This window comes from Chinchilla lanigera, unplaced genomic scaffold (assembly GCF_000276665.1).
Source record: "Chinchilla lanigera isolate Chin_1 unplaced genomic scaffold, ChiLan1.0 scaffold00019, whole genome shotgun sequence".
NCBI lineage: Eukaryota > Metazoa > Chordata > Mammalia > Rodentia > Chinchillidae > Chinchilla > Chinchilla lanigera.
The window spans coordinates 11,601,619-11,627,522 of NW_004955420.1; the positions used below are offsets into that span (position 1 = coordinate 11,601,619).

A 25,904-nucleotide genomic window follows, 5' to 3' on the forward strand; every position below is an offset into this window, starting at 1 on the left:
TCTCCTACCTCTTTTGTCTTTAACTCACTATTATTTTGTAGATAATAATATGTAAAACGATAACCATTGATAATTTCCTACCATTTTGTCTGTAATTTGCTATGTCCCCCCTATTATTATGTTATCCTTCTTTTATTCTTTAAAATAAAAAATAAAAATTAAAAAAAAAAACTTTGCTGAATACATACAGATCTGTTGTATATAAAAGTCTGTTGATTTGATTAAAGCAACTAGGTTGTAAAAAATTACATTAATCATTAATTAGAGTGTCAGAACATTAGGTTCCTACTCTCACGAAGTTACTTACTTGGCTTTGCAGATGTCATTTAATTCATCAGAGTAACACATATTTGTCCCTTGGATGACTTTTCTATGTATATTTCCTTCTTAGGTGATTTGATCCTGTCCAGTGGTTTAAAGTACTATCTGTACATTATGGTTATTAAAACCTATACACTGATGGTTGTTAAATCTATACATTGATAGTTTCTATCCTGAAACGATTCTTTGAACTCCATGCACACATATACAAATCTTTGCACATAGTTTCCACCTGTACACCTCAAAAGAATCTCAAACAGAACTCTTGCTGTTTTTCCAGTTGAAGCTGCACTACTCTCAACTTATTCCCCAATTTATTAATTCCCCAATTTCCCCAATTTATTAATGACACTACCATGTTTCCACCTCATCCTTTGACTGTTTTTAATCTCTACCTTCAAGATCAACCTCATTAGTCTAAGTCACCAGCCACTACCCCTTGCCTGGACAGTTGCATTTTTCTAATCCCTCACTTCTACCCTCCTGCTGATTTCGTACCGAAACAAGATTAATCTCTTAAAATTAGATCATATTACCCTTCCACTTAATGGTTTCTTATCGAACTATCAAAACACAGCTCCTTAGTGATTGACAAGGATGTACACAGTGTAGTTCCTGCATTTCTTACCATTTTCCCTTTAATTTACTGGTCACCAGCCTCATTCCTGCCATTGTCCTCAAACACAGTGGGCATGCATCTATCTTATAACTGTAAGACTTGCTGTGCGGTCTTTCTGAAAAGGTTTCCTACCAGATACATAATTGCATAGCTCAGTCCCTCGTTTTACTTGGATTCTTAAACTTTGGCTTTTTGTGGCCACTGTGCTATTCTCTCATTTTCCCTGCTCCTTTTTCTTTAGTCATGACCTCATGGTCCAGTGTATAAATGCTTATTTAATTGTCATTTTTATTGAAATGATTTTTATGCTCTGTGAGGGCAGAGACTTTGTTTTGTATAGTACTGGTTTATGTCAAGGAGCCAGAACAAGGCCATGCACGTGTAGGGGCCTCAATAAATGTTTGCTAAATAAATGAATAAAAGTGAATGAACCTATTGAACTTTTTAAAAGCAAAATACTTCTTGCCATTGTCTTCTAATATGTGGACTACATTTAATTAGAATATCATACCATTAACTGAATTGAAAAAATTATGATGAATGCATATCTGCAAAATAAGAGTTTTAATAATAATTGACAACCTACCTTCTTCAAAAATGGGTTTAAGTAAAAATGCATAAAATATAAAGGTGTGAACCAGAAAGATCATACCTCAAACCTATGTTATCATAGCTTTTGCAGCTAAGTACTAAATCGAGATGAGAGTTTCTTGATAGCTTAGGCGAAAAGGGGAATATAAACGGTGATAGAATTTTCAAAAAGTATATTTGATCTGTAAGGATTTTCTTTCTCAAAACAGAGGTTCAGGCTCAGCACTTTCTCCTTTGCAGCAACTGTCCTGAGTCTTACTCATTTAATAAATACACAAAGTGCTTCTATATATTATTCATATTTATGTGTGTATCACTATAGAGCAATAAAACAAATTTTAGAAAAATTATGAAAGTGAGAATTGCCCTGTGTCAACCTTCCTTTTTTCTTTTTTCATTTAGTCTGCCTTTTGTCCTTTGTACTTTCACCAAAATAGGAAAGTCTGTATCATCTGTTGTTAACTTTTCCCAACTGTATTTGCAAGGCATGTTTTATAATGGAAGATACAGTGTCCTGATAAATAAGATAGTCTTTGCCCTCTGTGAGATTAAGATCTATAAATAAGGAGGGGAAGGCCCAAATTAAAAAGCAATTCTGTGGTGTGGTAGTAAGATCCAGTGAACCCTCACTGATCAGAGAATGAGTGGAACACTTTACCTGGATGATCGGGAGGGATTTTGCAGAGGAAATACTAAGATGTGTATAGAGTATGGGTAAAATGACAGTTGATGAAGAACATGGGATAGAAACAGAAAACTTGAGCAGAAGCCTAAATGCAGGAACAGGTGAAGACCTGGTTTTTGGGTAAATTAAAAGGCTGACTAATGTGGGAGCCCGTGTCGGAAAATTTAAGAGGTAACACTAGAAATGTGGGTTGGTACTAAATTAAGGAAGCTGGAGGCTCTGTGCTGTAAGCACTGCATCATTGAAGAGGGTTTGAGCGAGATAGTGAAAACAGTGTTTCCGGAAGATGAATCCGGCAGCAGTATGTACAGTCAGTTAGAATTTATAAATGTTTTAAAGGATGCATTGTATTATTACTGCCCCTCTGTTAATACTGTCAGACTGTAAAAGGAACTGTACTTTTTGACAATTTCGAAAAGGTTGTTTGACTTAAATTTTTCTAAAACTGACATGTTGAAGCTTAAATTGGGCCATTATGACATAAGTATTTTAAGAGTACTTTCATAAAGATATTCCCATTAAAAAAAGACAACCTTTAATATTTTGCTTTATAGTTTATAGTATTTCAATATTTTAAAATAATGGGTACACATTTTTTAAATGGGGACAGTGCAAAAATAACATACAGTAAAATCCTTACATTCCTAATTTCTAATGTGCCAATTCTCCCCAGCAGGAACAATTATTTGTAAATTAATCCAGATGCCTACCTAAGGTGTTCATATAGACAAACATACTGTTTTACCAGTGATAGTACAGAATATGACATAGTGTTTTGTCCCTTACTTTTTATCACTTAATATGTCTTAGATGTTATTTCATTATTTGTATTTGTGTTGTACCACTAGGTCCTTGAGTCTCCCTTAGACAGGGAGTCTGTTTTTTACAATTCTGAAAAAATTGCCACTCATCTTAGTTACTTTCCCCTCTTTCCCATTGCTGAGCCATAGTACCCAGCACCCGCAATTTAAAGGAGGGAAGGTTTATTTGGCTCACAGTTTACAGAGATTTCAGTCCCTAGTCACCTGGTTCCAAGGCGGGGTAGTAGAGCAGAGGGGCACAGGAAGCAACGAGCCATCAAGGGAGGAGGGATACGACCTCTTGGGGCTTTTGGTGGATCATTAATGTGTAAACTACAACACCGCTCCTTAGCATGTAAGGATCCTTTGTGATAGGCTTGTATCTGTTTCACTTTCTAATAATGACTAGCCTATATATGTATGTATATATTTTTTAATACTAAACATTGAGTATCCTTTGTCTGAAATGCTTAGAACCAGAAGTGTTTCAAATTCTTGGGCTGGGGATTTAGCTCAGCGGCCAAAGCGCCTGCCTGGCAAGCGCAAAGTCATGAGTTCGGTTCCCGGTACCGGAGAAAAACCAAAAAAAAAAAAAAAACAAATTTCAAATTCTTTTTTCAGATTGTGAAATGTTCACATATACTGTACATAATAAGATATCTTGGAGATGCAACCCAAGTCTAAACACAAAATTTATGTTTTTTATATGCTGTACACTTACACTGAAGATAAGTTTATCCAGTATTTAGAATAATTTTATGTATCAAATGTTTCATATATCAGATCAGGTGTGGAATTTTCCAAATGTGGAATCATAGCAGTTCTCAAAAAGTTTTGGAGTTTGGAGTGTTTTGGGTTTCAAATTTTCAGATTAGGGATGTTTAACCTGTAATTTTTTTTTTTTTTTTTTTGTACCGGAATTGAAACTCAGGATCTTGCACTTGCCAGGCAGGTGCTTGTGCCACTGAGCTATATCCCTGGCCCCTTAACGTGTAATTATAATTGATTCTTGACAATATTGCTTAAGAAAGTGAAAGAAGTTGACCTAAGTTTAAAAATCGTTCCTTTTTTGGTTTTTTTTTTCTTTTTTGTTTATTGTCTGTAATCATGCTATGTGAATTTATGCTATATGACTAAAAATCATTTGTGTGTATAAGTTATATAATTTAATTTAGTGATTGAATACTGTTAAGAAAAGGCAGGAGTGAGCAATGGCCCAGCAAGTTTTTGGCATGAGCAGATCATAGTCAAGATGAGGAACATGAGAAATGCAAGACCTTGGGAATAGTTTTGAATATATTTAAGGCGTTTATGAGATATCACAATGAAGATGTTAATAATGCACTTAGATATTTGGGTTTGGTGTCCAGAAGGGAGATGAGGACTAGAGATCCAAATTAAGAATTACAAGCCTATTTTTTGCTGTTTCAATGCTCAGGAATAGAAGAAAGTGTCTAGTGAGAGTCAAGTGTGAGGAAAATGTCCTTAAGATGCTATAGAAGGAAACTTCAAAAACGAAAGAGAAATAACTAAAGAGGTTCTATGAAAACCTGTCACGTATATATAGGGAACACCAAGAGGAAAGAGTGCTTCTTATTAGTATGTGTATAGAGTACATAATAATTACATTCATTGTGGGGAGTTGGTTTATGTGCATAGTAGCACATCGTCATTCTTTTTTACTTTCTCATTTCCTCCCTCCGTTTCCAGGTCTCCTTCCCATTTGAAAAAGATTTCTCTCTTTCCTGTTATCTATCTTGTATTTTACTCTTTATACTTTGGGTTTCTTGCATAAGAGAAAGCATAAATATTTAAGCTATTGCATATGATTTATTTTACCTACCCTTATACCCTCAAGGTGCATCTGTTTTCCTACAATTGATTCAAATTTATCATTCTTTATAGCAGTGTAGTATATCATTGTATGTAAATACTACATTTTCTTTATACATTCATCTCTGTTGATGGACATACAGACCATTCCAAGATTTAGCTACAATGAGTTGTGCTGCTTTAAACACAAGTACTTGCATGCATCAGTGTATCACCAATGTCTTTAATTGTTTTGGAAAGATGCCTAGAAAGGGAACAGTTAGGTCAAATGGATTTTTTTTTTTTTTTGAAGAATTTCCATACTGATTTCTATAGTTATTGTAATGGTTTACATTCCCAACAATGATGTAGAAGGGTTCTTTTTCCCTGAAGCCTCACCAGCCTTTGTTATTACTTGATTTCTTGATGATAGCCATTCTTTCTAGAAAAAGGTGGAATCTCAGTGCTGTTTTAATTTGCGTTTCTCTAATGACCAGCAGCGTTGAACGTTTTTTCATGTATTTATTAGCCACTGTCCATTTCAGTTGCCTATTTTTTCATTAGGTCTCTAAATTTCAGGAGGGGCATCTAATTTTTTTTTTAGTTACATATATATATTTTATTTATAAATATATTCTAGTCCTCTGAGGAATAGCTGGAAAACTTTCTTTCCGTTCTGTAGGTTGTCTTTTCACATTGTTGGTTAGTTCTTTTGCTTTTTAAATTTTATATAATCCTACTTGTTGATTCTTAATGTTATTTCTTGTACAATTGGAGTTCTGTTCAGGAATTCCTTGCCTATGCTCTTTTATCTTCTAGCAGATTGTTTCTGTTTTCATATTTAAATCTCTGATTCTTTTTTTTTTTTGTCTTTTTGAGACAGGGTCTCTCTATGCAGTTCAAGCTGACCGTGAGCTCACTTTGTAGCCCAGGCTAGTGTCCAACTCGCAACGATCCTCCTGCCTCAGCCTCCAGAGTGCTAGGATTACAGGCGTGTGCCACCACGCGTGGCTTTTTTTTTTTGTCCATCTTTTTGAGACAGAGTCTTGCTTTTTGTCTTTTTGAGACAGGTTCTTGTTAGCATTTCTGACTGGCCTTGAGCTCACTCTGTAGCCCAGGCTGGCCTCGAACTTGTAACGATCCTCCTTCCTCAGCTTCCCGAGTTCCGGGATTATAGGTGTGTGCCACCACACCTGGCTTCATTTTAATTTTAGTTTAGTACATGGTGAGAGATACGGGTCTAGATTCAATCTTCTGGTGTGAATAGCCAGTTTTCCCTGTCAAAAAGATCAGGTGCCTGAATGCTGCTGGGGTTGTTTCTACATGCTCTGTTCTGTTCCATTCCTCCTCATGGCTGTTTTTTTGCTAGTGCCATGCTGTTTTTATCACTATAGCTTTATAATATAACTTCAAATCAGGGTTGTGATTCTTCCTGCCTTGCTTTGTTGCCCAGGGTTGCTTTTGATATTCTGGTGTCTTCTGGTTTCATATGAATTTTAGGATTTTTCTTTCCCTCTGTGAGGAATACTGTTGGTATTTTGAATGGGATTGCATTAAATCTAAGTATTTAATTTTTCTTAATGCTATAGGGAATGGTGTTATTTTTCTAATTTCTTTCTTGGTGGATTCATTAGTGGTATAAAGGAATGCTATTGAGTTTTGGATGTTGATTTTGTATCCTGCTATCTTGCTGAATTTATTTATTCTATAAGTCTTTTGGTGGAATTTCTGGGATCTTCTATGTGAAAGATCACATCTGCAAATAAAGATTTCAGAGGTGTCAAATACTTACAAGCATATGCATTAAAACAGCCTTAAGATAATTCTGCTGAAGAAAATGTTTGGGGGGAGTTCTTATTGCTTTTTTTTTTCCTCATTTGATAAAAATACCTTTATATTGGAAAGATTTTTTTATTTTGCTATTTTCAGGGATATGAAGATTGGTTACGCCATAACTCAGATAATGAAGTAAATGGAGCTCCTGTTTATGTTGTTCGAAGTGGTGGCCTTGTAAAAACCAGATCAAAAAACATTCGGGTAAGTATCTGGTAAATAACAGAAAATTCTATTTTGATATGGCACATAATTCTAGACTTGATTATATTTTAGTTAGAAAACTTTATTTCTTTACATTAAAAGACTATAATAGAGCTGGAGGCATAGGTCAGACTTATCTAGCATACTTCAGACCCTGTGTTTAATACTGCAAATTATAATAATAATTTAGGTCACATATGTAGAACCAGTAAAAATGTCTTTGCCTTTTAAAATCTGAGTATTCTTTTCCCCTAAATTCTTCATAGGTGGGGGATATTGTTCGAGTAGCCAAAGATGAAATCTTCCCTGCAGACTTGGTGCTTCTCTCCTCAGATCGACTTGATGGTTCATGTCACGTTACCACTGCCAGTTTGGATGGAGAAACAAACCTAAAGGTTTGTATTTGTATGTATGTCTGAAGGTTAGGTAATAATATTTTCCTTTGGTTGAAAAAATAGAATATGACCTTATAAAGGAGAATTTTTAGACTTACTGATATGTACATTAAAAAATTATAAAGTTTTTAGAAAGAAAAAAAATTTTTTTTGAGACAGGGTCTCATTTGTAGTTCAGGCTGGGCTTGAACTCATAGTGATCCTCCTTCCTCATTTACTGAGTGCTAGGATTTCAGGCGTGTGCCACCATGCCTGGCTATATGTTTATTTAAAGAGTAGCTTCACAGAGTTTAGTCAGTTCAAGTTGAAAATGGAAAGTATTTTTAAGAAAAATATCTTTTCATACTTTTCATGGGTTCTTTTAGTTAAGGGACAAGTTGAAATTTTCTGTTTTTAGGTTATAATCAAGGCTAAAAATTCACTTTTTATCATATTAAATTGTTTCTAATAAACTTTGAGCAGTAGTGAATATGCATAGACTTTTGAATATACATACAATATACACAGGCTTTTGTGCAAATAGCCTCTGTAGACCAGAAATGAGACAGCAGTGCCTTTACTCTTCGTTTTATGCTCTGGGTTCGTTTTTGTTGTCTAGCTGAGTGATCTCAAGTATGGTATGACATGGCTTCATCTGTAAAAATGTGTGTGTGTGTGTGTGTGTGTGTGTGTGTGTGTGTGTGGTACCAGGAATTGAACTCAGAACCTTGTACTTGCTAGGCAGGCACTCTCCTACTGAGCTATATCTGTGGCCCTATAAAAAAGATTTCAAGCAGTGGTTGATATCTCAGGTCACATTTGTTTTGTATTGTTTTTAATTTTTTTTTATTTTAAAGAGTAAAAGAAGGATAACATAATAATAGGTGGGGCTTACCAAATTACAGACAAAATGGTAGGAAATTATCAATGGTTTTACATATTGTTATCTACAAGATAGTTTCTCAGGAAAACAAAGAGACAGATACTAGTGAGTTACAGACAAAAGAGGTAGATTATCAATAGTTGTACTACACTTTGGTATCTTCAAAGTGGCTTCTAAAGAAAATAAATAGAGCTATACATGAGTAACCTATTGAATAATAATTAACTATCCTCAATGGTTGTTGTAGGAAACCCATAATAGACATGCATCCATTTATGAAATAAGATAGGGACAATACAAACATTACAAAGTTATGGATAGATTAGTAGGAAAATATCAATGGCTGCTGTAATACATGGTGGTATCTTCAAAGTGGTTTCTCAGGAACACAGAAATACGCAAGAAAGATCTAACAAATAGTTACAGACTAAGGGTTGTCAAAAGTAGCATATTACCTCCTCACCAGTGACTCCTGTCACTGAGGTGTGACGGCTGGAAGGAAGGCCAGGATTGCAAAGAAGGACTGAGAGACTTGCACCTGTGTCTAGCAACAGGCTGTGTTCTTGTTCCTCCATAGTCATGATTACCTGGGGCTCCTCCATGGAGATGATGGTCTGGTCAGAGGGAGAAGGCAAAGTATGCCCCAGGCCCCCTCATTCCTCTTGGACTAACTGGTAGCATGGATCTGAACTCTAGGGCCTCTGCTTCAGAGGGCAGACCAATGTCCAGTGGTCACCTTTGCATTCAGGGCATGGCCCATGGGGCCTCTTAGGGCAGGTCCTCTTGAGGTGGCGTGGCATTTTTAACAGTTGTAGCAGATGAATGCGGTCGTCAAGTTCTTGGGGCCCCAAGAATCAGACTTAGGGTCTGTTTCTCTTAGTGCTGCAGCAAAAGCAGCTGCTTTTTCTCAGTCTCTTTGTTTTCTCTCCTTGGCCTCCTCCTCAACATGGCTATAGAATACTGAGGAGGCAATCCTTACTAACATCTCAAGTAAGCCATCTGGGGTGAAAGCCATTCTTTGTAGCTTTTTCTCTCCATCCTCCCATCTCATTGAGACCCCACAACCACTTAGTGTCCTCTCCCCAGCTGTCAGCACAGGCAGCAGGAATCTTGCTGCAGACCTCTCCAGAGCTCCACCACAGCCTGTACTGTCAGGGGAAGAATGGCTTCCAGGGGGTCTCCACAGGTATTGCGCAAGGTCTTCCTGGTTTACAGCTTCCGAACGGCTGTCATGACCCCAGTCCACAGGACCTCTGACTCCTCGGGCTTAGTCTGCATTCTCATGTTCTCCGAGTCCTTGTTCAGCAGCTGCTCCTCCGCTGACTCTGAACCTTTCTGGTTCTCCATGGCAGGAGCAAGAGTGACCCTCTGTGTGGCATGTATTTCCAGGGGTTTCTTCATGTTTGAATGATTCACACAGGTCCGTGGGTGGGCCTCTGCAGCCGGTGCATTTGTGTCATTGTTTCTCTATGTCATGGTAGTTTTCAATTGAGTGGCAGTGGCTGCCCTGAGGGCCGGCACGCGACAGCGTTCCCTGCCACGAAGCTTCCCGAGTGCCAGGGGACCTCCTTCTGGGTACCTTCGAGGCAGGGAGCCAGCCCGAAGACCAGTGCTCCCCGCCACACGGCTTCCCCGGGCTCCGGAACCCCTCGGCCCAGGCACCTGCGAGGCTGGGGCTGGCCTGAGGGCCAGAGCTCCCCGCCCCACGGCTTACTGAGTGGTGGGGGCCCTCCTTCAAGGCACCTGTGAGGCTGGGGGCCGGCCCAAGGGCCAGCGCTCCCCACCACTCCTAAGGTCACATTTGGATATTAATACTGTTCCCTTTCCTTTTCTTTTTTTTTCCCCCAGACACATGTGGCCGTTCCAGAAACAGCAGTATTACAAACAGTTGCCAATTTGGACAGTCTTGTAGCTGTAATAGAATGCCAGCAGCCTGAAGCAGATTTGTACAGGTAGGTGTGATGCTCAGTATGTTCATTTCTAGTTCTGTAGACAGACCTATGTTTATAACCATAAATCTTCTACTTTTCCATTACCTATTTTTTTGTAAGCTACTGTGCTCAGTTTATAGCTGTGGTAGTATATAGAGATTATATTATTTCTGTAGAATAAGTTTAGTGACTTTTTTGTAAACTACATGAAGTTGGGATTATATTTTTGTGTTCACCAGCATAGAGAAATATCACTTTTAGAACCTTATGTATGATTTACATAGCTTTCAGAATTTCGCATATATAACACATGATGAAGTAGGAAAATAAAATTTTACATAAATATTATCTTGAAGTCCTATAAGTTCCTTAAGGATAGAAACTATGTCTTATCACAGTAAGCACAAAATACAAAAATAATTTTTTAGAGTTTTAGATTTGCAAGGATCCTATTTAAAGGAGCAGTGAAACTCTTTAATAACATTATAGTTTATTAAATTTATGAGTCATTATTCAGTGATTCCCCCTATTGTTGTGGACTGTGGAATGGAAACAGCTTTTCACTGAAGACATTTTTACTCAATAACTGGTAGTAGACCCAGTTACAACCACATTGTAAAAATCACCTTCAGCTTGTCACATATCTCCCCCTGTTGGTTGAAATATTTCAACATCTTTCATCGTTGGTATCTTCAAATCTTTTTACATGTGTTTGTTTTGCATCCATGCTTTATAAAAACGAAGGAATTCCCTGTCCAGTGGTATAAAAATCTTGGATTTTTGTCAAAGCAAATGCAGCATAGAATTTCTCAGTTAAATAAAATATTTGGAATCCTATGCATTAGGAGCATTTAAACTCCAAGGTACATTTACTTGTGAATAATTAAAGTGCTTTTAAGATTTCTATATTGCTATTATGTCCTGGTCTCAGGCCACTGGGGAGGAAAAAACAAAAACAAAAACTTTTAAAAACTAGAAAACAATGCTGGGCCGGGGATATAGCCCAGCAATACAAGCACCTGCATGGCAAGCACAAGGTCCTGCGTTTGATTCCCAGTACTCTCCCCCGCCAAAAAAAGACATAAGTCTCATTTAGAAAATGATGCAGAATTAAACAAGCATAAGATTAATATGAAATGAAATATGAGTAATGCTTTGGTCTGTGGTTTGCTGTTTTTTTTGTTTTGTTTTGTTTTGTTTTTCTTGTTTGTTTTAAAATAGAATCTCAGTATAAAGCCCAGGCTGGCTTTGAATTTTTGGCAATCCTCCTGCCTCTGCTTCCCTGGGTGCTGGGATTAGAAGTGTGTGCCACCACACCCAGCTTTGGTCTGAGGTTTTTAAATTATCTTGGAAAATAGGGAAAATTTTTTAAGCTTTTTATTTATTTATTTATTTTTAAATACTGGATGTTAAACCCAGGCCTTTGCACTGGACTACATCCCCATGCATTTTCTTATATTCTATTTTGAATCAGGATTTGTATTTCTATACTAATTTTGCAAAGTCTCTAAGCTGCTCAGGAATACTTGGAATACCTCAGACTCCTAGACTCCTAGAGTGCTAGAATTACAGGGCTGCTACTGTTTGGTTTTGGTTGATTGGGTTATTTTTTGTTTGGTTTGGTTTGGGTTGGGTTTTTTTAGTACTGGGATCAAACCCTCTACCACTCTATACTCTACCGCTGAGCTACAACCCCAGGCCTTTTCATTTTTGATTTTTAAGTAGGAACTTGTTAAGTTGCCCAGACTAGTCTCAAACTTGTGATCCTTCTGCCTTAGCCTCCCAAGTGTCTGGAATTAATAAGCATGCATTACCACACCTGACTTAAATTTTTATTGCATGGACAAAGTATAAGTTTATATTATTTGTTTCTTGTTTCAAGTTTTATTAAAATTAAAGGTTATAGGTTTTTTTGCCAATTATATAGCTAATAGTTTTATAGTTTGATTGTCTTTTTCTTTGGTCCTTTTGAAATAGGGTCTCACTATGCAGTTCAGGCTAGTCTTGAATTCACTTTGTAGCCCAGACTGGCCTCGAACTTGCAATGATCCTCCTGCTTCAGCCTCTCGAGTGGTGGCATTACAGGTGTGTGCCACTACAGCCAGCAGTTTCATAGTTTTAAACTAGTTTTAATTTGCATTTTTTTATTACAAAGGTAAAACATTTTCCTGTGTTTTAGGTTTTTTTCACCCAGGAACAGTATGATTTTTTTTCTCAATTGCATGTATATTATTCCTCTTAAAAACATACTATTCCTCATAAAAACTTTTATACTTTAGCAAGAGAAAATATCAACTGGGTGTGGTAGAGCACACTTGGAGTCCCAGCACCCAGGGAGGCAGAGGCAGGAGGATCACAAATTCAAGCCAAGCCTGGGAACTTACCAACTTAGTGAGACCCTGTCTTAAAGTAATAAGAGAGAAAAGGAAAGGACTAGAGATGTAGCTTAGTGTGAAAGCACTGTGTTTAGTCTCTACTGCCATACAGAGAGAGGGAGAGAGAGACACTTGGTAATAGGTGATTTCTGTTAAGCTGCTGAAAGAAGTAAACACTAGAGGAGCCTTCTGTTCAGGAGCAACCTCCAGCATGTGCTTGTTAGAGTCGTCTCCATTTTCTCTGTCTGTCTCTCTCTGCTTTAGTTTTCTTTCTTGTATTTCTATCCTGTTATATCTTAGACTCTGACTCAGCTCTTGCACAGCTATGAATTTTTTAGATAATAAAACTGTGCTTTAGATAATAAAACTATGCTTAGGAATTATCATAATAAAAATGTGAAAATATATATATTCAGCCATGGCAGGGTATTATGTAGGCTATTCATAAATTGGGAGGAAACTCTAAACTTACTATCAGTAGTGATTGATTGATTTTTTTTTTTTTTTTTTGGACTTTTTGAGACAGGGTTTTGCTCTGCAGTTCAGGCTGGCCTTGAGCTCACTTTGTAGCCCAGGCTGGTCTTGAACTTGCAGCAGTCCTGCCTCAGCCTCCCAAGTGCTGAGATTATAGACATGCACCACCGTGCACGGCTTCAAAAGTAGTGATTTAAATAATTTATATAGTAACAAAAATGCAATATTATGTGTGGCTACTAATAATAGTAATGTATATGCAAGTTTCTGGTAGGACATGTTAAGTTTGCGAATAACGTTACCAGCAATATTTATGATATCCTGTTTTTGTTTGTAAGATCTGTATACATATGTGAATATACCCAAAAAAAGCCTGAAAAACATACCCCAAAATACTAGCAGTGTTTGTATTTAGTTGGATTACCAGCTATTGTTATTTTCTTTTTGATGTCTTTTTATATTATCTAAATACTTTTATAAAATATGTGCATGCTTGAATATGAATGTAGTGTTTAAATCAGAAAAGAAAATAATGTTATTCCTACTTCGAAAAAAATTAAAATACAGATTTAGAAAAAGGGATAGATAAAGCACAGGTGGGTTCAGTGTGAAACTGGCCTGACCACATGCTAGAAGTGCTGTAAAATTGTGGGTAACAGGGCAGATAAAAAGAAGCAGATGCCTTGTTGGAATTTAGCTAAAGGAAACAAAAATACTTACCACATAGCATCTTTGAAAGGTGTCCAGGGAGACATAAGCTGGATTTGTTCTTAGAGTCTAAATGCAACTGGATTTTGACTGGAGCCAGGGCTACATAAAATTCCATTAAGAAGAAAAAATAAAAATCGTGCTTCTCCCTGAGGAGCTAAAGGAAGTGGAAGGAAGAGCTTAGGAAGAAATAATGAAGCCAGTCTTGAAGGGACAGAGGGTGTGTGATGAGGAAAGAGGAAGAATAATGGGGGTACTTGGAAGGGAATATTTCTTTGCTTAAAGGCTAACTTGAAGTTCTGTCCAGAATTTGCTTCAATTCAGAATACACTTCTTACTATAGTAGAAAATATCTTTATGCTTAAATTGCCTTTATGCAGTGGAGCAATTAAAACTAAAAAGCCAGTGTGTGAAAATCCATTATGATAACAGACTACTCACTGTAGATTTCAGGCAGCCAGCAGTTTAAAATGACTGTAAGGGGAGAGGAGCTGAGAAGCGCACAGGTAGGTTTTGGCTTGCAGCTCTGTCCCTGCCGCTTGACTCATACATAGTAGTTGCTCAAAGAATATCTGTTGAATAACTGAATGAGCAGATAAATGTGTGACCTGGTTCCAGTGATCTCTTAGGCCACAGGAGACTTTCTTTAGTAAATTATAATAAAAAATGCGAACATTTCACTGTTGGCTAAATAATATATGTATTTTTGTGTGGCAGTTGTAAATTCTTACAGTGACCAAACTAATAATAGTAATAATATATAACATGTTGGCATTTAGAAAACACTTTTTCATTTACTACCTCCTTTACAGCTGGAATAGAGATGGCAAGAATACTAAAATTTTTAAAGTGTAAAGACTACATATTTTTATAGTTTATAGCATGACTATTGGGCCATTTCTTGTGCATAAAAGGTTGATTTTGTTTCATGGATAAAAAAATAGTTTTAAACTATCTGCTGTGTTCGGCCTGTTGACTTGATAAGTAATACAGTATCATATTTTTGTAATATATGGTACATTCTTTTATAGATTCATGGGGCGAATGATAATAACTCAGCAAATGGAAGAAATTGTAAGGTAAGAATAAATTTGTGTTAGCTACTGTTTAGTGGGAACTGTTTGAGGAAGGGACTGAAAGGTAAAAGGAGATCAGGTAAACAAACAGTCATCATGGAATAAGGTTAATTTTAAAACATTTAGCCCTTTATCTTCTAGTAATTTGTAGTACCAGCAAGTGAAGATGAAATATCCCATGAAATGATATCAAAATAATTTAGGAAGATTTGGATTTCCTTTTCTTTTCTTTTTTTTTTTTTTTTTTTTAAATAATAGCTGCTTTTTATCTGGATCCTTACACAATTAAACCCATAATACTTAGTCAAGAATATGAGGGGTTAGTGTAGCTCTAAGGTAGAGTGCATGCTTACTCTGACTTTAATATCAAGCACCTCCCAAATGTTTTATGTACCATATAGTATTATGAATGGTATGATCTTTATTTCAGATTATTCAGTGCAGGCTGGAACATTTAGTACCCAATACAGAGCCAGTTGCTTATTCTGATTGGTTTTTTGCTTATCTTCCTCCTCCTTGCCCCAATATTCAGTACTTTTTTTTTTTTTTTTTTTTGGTACCGGGAATTGAACTCAGGACCTTACACTTCCCAGGCAGGCACTTGTTCCACTGAGCTGTATCCCCAGCCCAATATTCAGGTTAATTTTTGGCATCTTAATAAAATAATTTTGGAATCAGTTAAAACGTTTGCTGATAGAATAAAATTACATTGTTATTCGTGACCAAAGGGCTTAAATTTAGACTCAATCTTGGACTCATCCCTGAATTTCTAATTGAATTTGACATGCCGCTTCTTTTTGGAGACATGTTTAGTTTATACTTTCTGCAAGAGACAAATCACTAATAGAGTTGAGCACTTTTAACATGAAATTGACAAGCCACCAGAATTACCATATCAGCAGTGATTCACATTTTAATGAACATTAACATAGGAGCACATTCAGTAAACTCTGTAAACAAGATCTTTCTATGTATAGAGTCCCTGCTGAATAACTGTGACCGGTTTTATTTTTATTTCTATAGTGGAATAGTGAAAAAATGTGTGGCTACATCATCTGAATTGCATTTAGATACTGTGGCTGGTAAAGGAAAGCAGCAGTTATGTTGCTTCCACTCCTAGAATGGCTAACAAATTAAATAATGTTCTTTACTGAAGCAACTGGAGTGAACTGATGAACTGTCTTTAAAATCTAAAGCTTGTATCCCAGCATGAACTCAAAGCATTTGTCTTCATTGTTAGAAGCAATATCAAGGGGAAAGGAGCCACTTTATAGCTCCTGAGTTGTTGCCACATTGATTTGAGAATATCCATGAAGTGCGCTCCAAATAGGTAACAAAAGCATACTTGTTAACCATGTCCCAAATACATGGCGTTCCTTGACTCATCACATTTTTTACTGTGTTTGGGTTTGCAGATATTTTTATTTTATTTTATTTTATTTTATTTTATTTTTTTCCGGTACCAGGAACCAAACTCAGGACCTTGCGCTTGCCAGGCAGGCGCTGTGCCGCTGAGCTAAATCCCCAGCCCCATTGCAGATATTTTTAAATCAATGATTCAAATTCTGTTTGCTTGCAGTAAATATATATGTATCTTTAGGAAAGCATAAGGATTTATCAACAAAATAAAGGCTTTTAAATTTATCCGTAACAGACTTTTAATGGTTTTGCTGTCACTAAGAAGATACAATTTCCTTTCTAGTTATTCCTTGTCACTTTGTATCTCCTTTATGGAGAGAAATTGAAACAGCAAGAAGACATGTGCTCCAAGAAGTATGCAATGCAAGTAGTCAAATTGTACTGTGTGACCCTGCCTACAAAAACACTAACAGATTTTCTACGTTAGATTTTGTAATCCAGCATAATCTTAATTGTGCAGAACTCATGCCTTTATACACAAATCATAGTTTGTTTACATTCCATTTTAATTCAGCTATTTCTAAAGCTGTTTATTAATTTTCCTCAATTTTTAAAAATTCCATCTTCTGCTTAACTTTCTTAAATCACTGCTTAATCTTTGATTTTGTTATATTTTACGTTTAAAATTTTTGAAACTAGTGGCTTTGTGAGTTTATTTACATGCCTATTTTATTTCTTTTAACCTTAAAGTGACTGAAATGCTAAAGCAGGTGTTTGTTGTTACGGTAACTAACATCATGGTTGGCTCAGGCAGCTTTATAATAGCTAGGGTTTTGGTTTTATTTGAAACCGGTGTATTACCTATAGCATAAGTATTTCCTACTGACAATGCCCGTTAGTTAAATGGAGTTTTTGGTATCTAATGTTTTTAATTTCTCTTTTTTCTTAGGCCTCTGGGCCCAGAGAGTCTTTTACTTCGTGGAGCCAGATTAAAAAACACCAAAGAAATTTTTGGTTTGTACATACTTAAAAATTTTTAAGTATTCTTTTGTATTGATGCTTCATATAAACTATTTCAAAAAAGCACAGCATATATGGGCTTTTGATTGCATAATTTATTAATGAGATGTTATATATGATGATTTTCTTAGATTTTTTTTTTATTTTAAAGAGTAAAAGAAGGATAACATAATAATGGGGGGGGCTTACCAAATTACAGACAAAGTGGTAGGAAATTATCAATGGTTATTGTTTTACATATTCTTATCTGCAAGATAGTTTCTGAGGAAAACAAAGAGACAAATAATAGTGAGTTACAGACAGAAGAGGTAGGAGATTATCAATAGTTGTTGTACTATACTTTGGTATCTTCAAAGTGGCTTCTAAAGAAAATAAATAGAGTGACCTGTTGAATAATCATTAACTTTTTTCTCAATGGTTGTTGTAGGAAACACATAATGATAGACATGCATCCATTTATGAAATAGGATAGGAACAATACGAACATTGCAGAGTTATGGATAAATTAGTAGGAAAATATCAATGGCTGCTGTAATACATGGTGGTATCTTCAAAGTGGTTTCTCAGTAAGACAGAGATACGCAAGAAGGATCTAACAAGCAGTTACAGCCTAAGGGTTGTCAAAAAACAAGTGAGCCGTCTGGGGCCAAAACCATTTTTCATAGCATTTTCTCTCCGGCCTCCCATCACATTGGGACCCCACAACCAGTTAGTGTCCTCTCCCAAGCTGTCAGCACAGGCAGCAGGAATCCTGCTGCAGACTTCTCCGGAGCTCCACCACAGCCTGTACTGTCAGGGGAAGAATGGCTTCCAGGGGGTCTCTACAGGTATTGCGCAAGGTCTTCCTGGTTTACAGCTTCCGAACGGCTCTCATGACCCCAGTCCACAGGACCTCTGACTCCTCGGGCTTAGTCTGCATTCTCATGTTCTCCGAGTCCTTGTTCAGCAGCTGCTCCTCCTCCACTGACTCTGGACCTTTCTGGTTCTCTATGGCAGGAGCAAGAGTGGCCCATTGTATGGCATGTATTTCCAGGGGTTTCTCCATTTTTGAATGATTCGCACAGGTCCGTGGGTGGACATCTGCAGCCGGTGCATGGTGGGCCTGTGTCATTGTTTCTCTGTGTCATGGTAGTTCTCAATTGAGTGGCAGCGGCTGGACTGAGGGCCGGTGCACAACCACGCTTGCCGCTGTGTGGATCCCCCTGCGCCAGGGGCCTTCCTTCCGGGCGCCTGAGAGGCAGGGAGCCAGCCAGTTGGAAGACCGGCGCTCCCTGCCCGTGGCTCCCCGTGCTTTGGGCCCCTCCTTCTGGGCACCTACGAGGCAGGGAGCAAGCCACCTTAGATTGTTTTAATACTGAATTTTTTTGGTTAATCTGTTTTTGAGTAATAGACTAAGACTAAAACCTTGCTCTTTAATTTTCTTTGAGGTGACTTGTGAAATTGAACACTAAGAAAATAATCCTTTCTTTTTTTTTTTCTTCTTTTTTCTTTTTTTTTTTTTTTGGTCTTTTTGAGACAGTGTCTCACTATGCTGTTCAGGCTGGCCTTGAGCTCACTTTGTAGCCCAGGCTGGTCTGAAACTTGTAACGATCCTCCTGCCTCACCCTCCCAAGTGCTGGGATTACAGACATGCACCACTACACCTGGCTTAAGGAAAATAATTCTGAGCCAGGCAGGGTGGCACACACCTATTATCGTAGCACTTGGGAGGCTGAGGCAGGAGGAATGCCTAGAGTTCAGGGTCAGCCTTAATTACCCACCAAGACCTTGTCTCAAAAAAAAAAAAAAGAAATAATTTTTTACTTTTAGAAATGTGGATTAGAGCCAGTGTAATCTAGCACCATGTGTAGTAAATCCTCTTAATAATTCTGTTATGATTATTCTTACGTGGAATTAAGAACCACTAATTCATTTATTGAACAAATTATCATTGATCTCTTACTGTATACCAGGTAGTATTGGAACATGTACTGGTGGTATCAAAAGGATGAATAAATAGGTCTCTTGCCTTGGAGAACTAAATCAACTTAATAGATTCTGAATCCACTCTGGACAAATTGTGACAATGACAATAACGTAGCTCCTCCTGTGTAATGGAGGAGCATAATCTTTTGTGTTCTGGCCCACTGTTAATCACAGCCTTTTTTTTTTTAGTTTTAATTTTTTATTAGTACATGTTTACATTATATGATTACATTCCTTGTAGAGAGTTGGTACAGATATATAACATACCTCAATTCTTCATCCCATTTTCTTCTCCCTCCTCCCTTTCCCATTTGAAAAAGATCTGTCTTGCTACTTCCTATTATCTGTCTTTTATTTTGCATTCATACCCATATACCCATGTTTATAGAAGCTCAGTTCATATTAGTTAAATCTTGGAAGCGGCGTATATATTTATCAACAAGAATGGTTAAAGAAAATGTAGTAGACAAAATGGAGTACTACTCTGCCTTAAAGAAGGATAAAACTGAGTCATTTGTGGGGACATGGGTATACCCTGAGACTATAATGTTAAGTGAAATAAATCGGCCTCACACACTTAAATCCCACATGGTTCCTTTATATAAAAATACAAATAAAGAGCAAAATAATAACAGCTCTTGAGGTCTTTTCTCTCATTCTCTTTTCATGTACCTATAGTATGTTTTATCTCAAAGTGTTAGATACTTTGATAAAGAAATGAATATTTTTAAAAAGGAGATAAGTGTTGGCAAATATGTATGAAAATTAGAACCTTCTTGTATTGCTGATGGAAATGTAGGATGTTGCAGCTGCTGTGAAAAATTGGTTTGTCAGTTCTTCAGTAAGTTAAACGTAGTATTAGCATATGCTCGATCTCAGTCTAAGTGTGTGCCCCAGAGAACTCAAAATGGGTGTTTAAATCAAAACTTGCACATAATGTTCATAGCAGCATTATGCACCCATAATAGCCAAAGGTTGGAAATAGCCCCAATGTTTATCAACTAATGAAAAGATAAGCAAAATTTGATGTATCTGTATAATGGAATACTACTTAGCTATAAAAAGGAATGCAACTTTAAAATGTTGTTAAGTAAAAGATACGAGACACAAAAAGGTCTGTGTTATATGATTCCATTTACTTAAAATACTCTTAATAAACAGATGATGGATACAAAACAGATAAGTTGTTCCCAGGGGCTAGGAGGTAGAGGGGAACAGGAGTGGTTGGTTAGTGGGACCAGGGTTTTTTCTTCTTATTAAATAGTAAGAAAGATTCCAACAAAGTGCAGGTGTACTATGTGCCACTGACTTTACACAGACTTCACTCTGTGATGTATTTTTTTCCATTTAAAGATGAGGAAATTGAGACTTAGATTACTTACACTAGAACGTAAAACTAGTAAGTGGCAGAACTAGTATTCAAGCCAAGGTCTAACTGCAACTTTTTTTTATAGAACTGGTTTTGTCTAATTTTATGCATTTCCAAGTTTCAGTCCTGTCATCATTACTATCATTCTTACTCATCTCAGTCCTTCGCTTGGACATTTTAAAAGTAACGTTTTGTTTGTCTTCAGTTTGCTCACATAGACTTCTTAGCAATCTCTGCACTGCTTACGGAGTGATGCCCAGAGCAGTTCTAGCATCCAAGAGCTTTCACTCTCCGGCCCTAATCCCTTGTACCAACCTAAGAGTGTGCTTTGTCTTTGTTAACTCTGCTGGCTGCATCTGTAGAGGCCATCTGTCTCTTTCCCATCTCTTCCTCTGTCAGTTCTGGTTATATCTCTTCCACTCAAGTACCTGTTCATACGTCCAGAACAAGACTCCTGTGGCTTTCCCACCCAGCACATTGACTGGGGCTTCCCAAAATCAGACTTTGAAAATGCGTAAAAACTGTAAAAAGACTTAAAGAAAATTCAAGTTATAACAACTGTCAGACAGTGCTTTTTCTTAGAAGCTTGCATGCTAGTAAGTACACTCATTTCCTATGGACATGCCGGAGAATTGTTGTAAAAGGGTTCTGGTTTGTTCTTTAGGTGTTGCTGTGTACACTGGAATGGAAACTAAGATGGCATTAAATTACAAGAGCAAGTCACAGAAAAGATCTGCTGTGGAAAAGTAAGAAAACTATTTTCACTTATTTATACGTAATTATTACTGTATTTAATAATCTAAATCTTACAGTTTGTAAAGAACTTTAAAGCAGATACTATAAATATGTTCAGGGGCTTAAAGGAAAATATGAGTGAACATATGAGAAACTCAGAAATGGAAACTATTGAAAAGAATGTATGGAAATTCTCAAGTTGAAAAATCTAATTGCTAAGCTGACTATCGTGGTGTATGCCTATAATTCCAGCACTTGGGATGCTGAGGCAGGAGGATCACTGAGTTCAATGCCAGTCTGGGCCACAAAGTGAGTTCAAGGTCAGCCTGAACTGCATAGGGAAGACCTGTCTCAAAAAGACAAGAAAAGAAAAAAATATAATTGCTCAAATATAAACACCATGAGATGGGTTTAACATGGAATTTGAGGAAAACAGAAGACATTGTGAACTGGAAAAAGAGCATTAGAAATTACTCATTTTGAAGAAGAGAGATAAAAAATTGGGGAAACATGAATCTCAGAGCTATACGAGACAATAGGCTGTCTAGCATAATTGATTCTCCCCCCAAAGGGGTAATAAAAATATTTGAAAAAAATTACTTGAAAATTTGTACAGCTTGAGGGGAGGGGAAAAAAAATTAGCTTTCACTACCAAGATCAGCAGATGCCATCCAGAAAAAATGCACAGTATGATTAGAGTACTGAAATCCATGAAAAAAGAGAAGATAATCTGTAAGCAGTCAAGGGAAAATATATCACATAGAAGTGAATAACAATATCTGTAATGTCCTCTAAAACAACAGAGGATTATGAACGAACTTCGTTGAATTGCTGAAGGAAAACAGATCATCCCAGATATCCAGAATATTTAACCATATTCTTTTAAAAAACACCTACAAATCACCCGGTACCGGAGAAAAAACAAAAAAAAACAAAACAAAACAAAAAAAACACCTACAAATCAATAATGAAAATAGAAATAGCCTACAACAAGTGGGCAAAAGACTGGAGTAGACACTTCACAAGGAAAATACCAGCACATGAAAGAATATACAGTGGTATGCTGGTTCACAATGGTTTTGTTTGTAAATAATTTGGTTTGCAAACAGAAGTGTTTGGCAAAATTTTGTTTTTGCTTGCAAAGTCTGCATGGTGACGCCAATGGCCATCTTTTCCCACACAAACACAAACATGGCCATCTTTTCCAAAGTTGTAGAACAAACAAAGTTCATGAATTGAGGTGCCACTGTACAGCCTCATTAGTCATGAGAGATAAAAATTAATAGTGTAAGGAGATACCAGTGAACACCTAATAGAATGACTAAACTTAGAAAACTAAGAAGTCCAAGTACTGATAAAGATATGGAACAACTGAGACTCTTCTAAATGATGCATAAATTAGCCAGGCGTGGTGGCACACGCCTGTAATCCCAGCACTCGGGAGGCTGAGGCAGGGGGATCGTTGCAAGTTCGAGACCAACCTGGGCTACAAAGTGAGTTCAAGGCCAGCCTGAACTGCATAGTAAGACCCTGTCTCAAAAAGACCAAAAGAAAAAAAAGAATGATGCATAAATTAAAGACGAAGTCTCAAAGAAAAATTTTTTTAAAACTGAGAAAGTAGGGGGCTGGGGATTTAGCTCAGCGGCAAAGCACCTGCCTGGCAAGCGCAAGGTCGTGAGTTCGGTTCTCGGTGCCGGAGAAAAACCAAAACTAAAACTGAGAAAGTAATAAAAATACATTGTTGTAGTCAGAATTTGCAAGGGAAGCAACTTAATACAGGACATATAATTTATAGTAGTATTTTTTAATATTCACCGAAAGGGTAAAATGTAAAAGTGTGCGAGAGATCTGTCCACACATTAGAGACCCAAAGAATCCAGCTGAGGGCCTGGATCCCACACCAGTGTCCTGCAGGAGTCCAGCTGAAGACTTAGCGTGCATGGCATTGTCCCCCATGAGTCCATGTGGAGGCCTAGAGCCCACAACAGTGTCTCCTGCAAGTTTGTATCAAGGATCTGCACTGGGAAGGCCCAGTGGTCAGTGGTGAAGGTAGAAAGTCTGCACCAACGAAATAAAGGATCTCATTGAGCAGGCTGAGGAATCTGCACTGGAGCCAGGAAGCAATGCTCAAAGTAAGGATCAGAGCTCCCCCAAAAAGAACCACAGCCATCCTCAGCAACAGTAAGGACCTGAGCTCCTCCAGTGATAAGAACAGCCAAGTTCATATCAGGAAAACCAGTGTGACAGGCTTCTCCGGGAAGATCAACAGCACACACCTTCCCCTCCAGAGGCAGAAAGCAGTGCTCAAAGTGAGGACCAGAGCTCCCCTGAAAAGAACTGCAGGTATCCTCGGTGACGAGATCCCAAGCTCCTGCAGTGATAAGAACAGCCAAGTTCATATCAGCAAAACCAGCGTGACAAGCTTCTCCAGCAGATTCAATAATAGCACACCTCTTCCTCTCCAGATCTCTTCTGTGTTGTTGGCAACAACCCTCAGGGCCTTCCATACCCAGCACCACACGGATTCAGTTCAGCTGGGTGTTACAAGGTGGCCACCAGTTACCAGTCCACCGCATACAGTGTATTAAAATTCGTGGGATATGGCTAAAACAGTGCTGAACAAGACATTTGTAGCACTGAATACATTAAAACAGTAATGTCCGACAAACAAAAATTAAAAACACAAGGTCAGTTATAGTCCCTCCCCACAAAAAAAAAAAAAACCAACATCTAACAAAATACAGACCTCTGCTGAAAATTATAAAACAGAGAAATTAAAGACCTAAATATAGGACAATATGACATGTTTTATGCATTGAAAGACTCCATGTGCTAAAAATGCTAGTTCTCCCAGAGCAATCAAAATTTAACACACTTTTTAGCAAAATTCCAGGTAGAGCCAGGCATGGCTGGCTTATAACTGGCTCTGGGAGCCTGAGGTAAAGATGCAACTTCAGGCCCAGCTTGGGCAGTGTAGCCCAGTGTGCAGATCCTAAGTTGAGTCCCCAGTACCGTGAAAGAAAAAAAAAATTCCAGCAAAAAATTTTTTTGAAGAAATAGACAAGGTTATTCTGAAATATATGTAGAAACACAAACGAATTAACATAGCTAACAATTTTCGAATTGAAGAATGAAGTGAGAAGAAATCAGTCTGATGTTAAGACTGATAGCATAGCTCCAGTAATCAAGATGGTTTGTTGTTGATGGGCATATGAAAATAGACAACCCCCAAAACAGACAGACACACACGCGCACACACACAATTAATTTTAGGAAATGTCACAAAGCAGTACATGGAGGAAAGAGAATCTTAAGTGGTGCTAAAATAATTGTATATCTGTGGTCTTTAAAAAATCCTAAACTTCATACCACATACAGTATATGAATTCAGATGGAACATAGATTAAATACAAAACATGCACTAGAGGTATAGCTCAGTGGTAGGGCATCTGCTTAGCATGTGTGAGGTCCTGTGTTCAATCCTGGCACCAAAGTAAATAAATTCTTTAATGTAAAACATGACACTTGCAGCAGAAAATAGAGGGGTCAGGGATGTAGGTCAGTGGCACAAGTGCCTGCCTGGCAAGCATGAGTCCTGAGTTCAATTCCCGGTACCAAAAAATAAAAAAATCAATAGAAGAAAATAGAACATTTTCAGGACCTATTGTTAGGCAGAGTTATTAACTGTGACACCAAAGCCCACAATCACTAAATTGAAAAAAATAAATTGGATTTCACCAGTTAAAAACTTTTGAAAGACTGTTAAAAGAAGGTTAGAAAGACAAGGTGTAGAGTGGGAAAAAATATTAGCAAAGTACAAGTTATTATTATTTAGAAATAATAGGGGCTTTTTTTTTTTTTTTTTTGGTATTGGGAGTTGAACTCAGGACCTTGTGCTTGCCAGGCAGGCACTGTGCCGCTAAGCTATCTCCCCAGCCCTTAAGGCACTTTCAAAGTAACAGTAATTCAAAGATCCAATTAGAAATAAACAATAGGTGTGAATATGTAACAAAGTGAAGTTACAGATGGCAAATAAGACCTGGAAAAGATGTTTGCCATCATTATCTATTAGGAACAACCAAGTTAAAAGCATAGTAAAGTATTACACATTGGTAAGAACAACTGAAATTTAAAAATCGTGTTAATACCAAGTGTGTTCTAGGAGACAGAGAAACTGAATGATTCATACATTGTTGGTGGGAATGAAAAGCAGTACACCTGCTCTGGAGATACAGTGTTAGGATTTGGGGCTTCATTTTCCAAGGGAACACAATATAATATAGGACACATATTTATATGATTATTTATAATAGTCACCCAAAGAATGATATACAAAAGAGTGCAGGAAATCTGTCCACACAATAAAGACCAAGGAAACTAGCTGAGGGCCTGGATCCCACAGAAATGTCCTGCATAGTCCAGCTGAAGACCTGGAGCTCAGAACAGTGCCTCCCACAAATCCAGCTAGAGGCTCAGAGCCCACAACGTATCTCATGCAGGCCTGTTTCATGGATCTGTGCTGGAAGGCCCAAAGGTCAATGGTGGACTCTAGGAAGTCTGTGCCAGCGAGATGACAGATCTGTGCTAGCAGACTGAGGGATATGCACTGGAGCCAGGAAGCGACACTTAGAAGAACCAGACCTCCCCCAAAAAGATACCACAGCCATCCTCAGCAACAGTGAGGTCCTGAGCTCCTCTGATGATCAAGATGGCCAAGTTCCCATCAGGGAAGCCAACGCAGCAAGCTTCTCCAGGAGACTGGCTGTGTAC

General features: G+C 37.6%; 1 protein-coding gene across 8 annotated transcripts in view; it reads left to right on the plus strand.

Annotated features, from left to right (window-relative positions):
* The window catches only part of Atp11b (ATPase, class VI, type 11B), a gene marked incomplete at its 5' end in the record, with an annotated part of 92,898 nt that overhangs the window by 12,880 nt on the left and 54,114 nt on the right, over positions 1–25,904 (plus strand). For all 8 annotated transcript variants that reach the window (XM_013513431.1, XM_013513429.1, XM_013513432.1 and 5 more), the window contains 6 exon segments: positions 6,758–6,865; positions 7,132–7,260; positions 9,971–10,074; positions 14,642–14,689; positions 16,995–17,059; positions 21,064–21,145. In XM_013513431.1, the coding sequence (XP_013368885.1) occupies positions 6,758–6,865; positions 7,132–7,260; positions 9,971–10,074; positions 14,642–14,689; positions 16,995–17,059; positions 21,064–21,145 (536 nt within the window).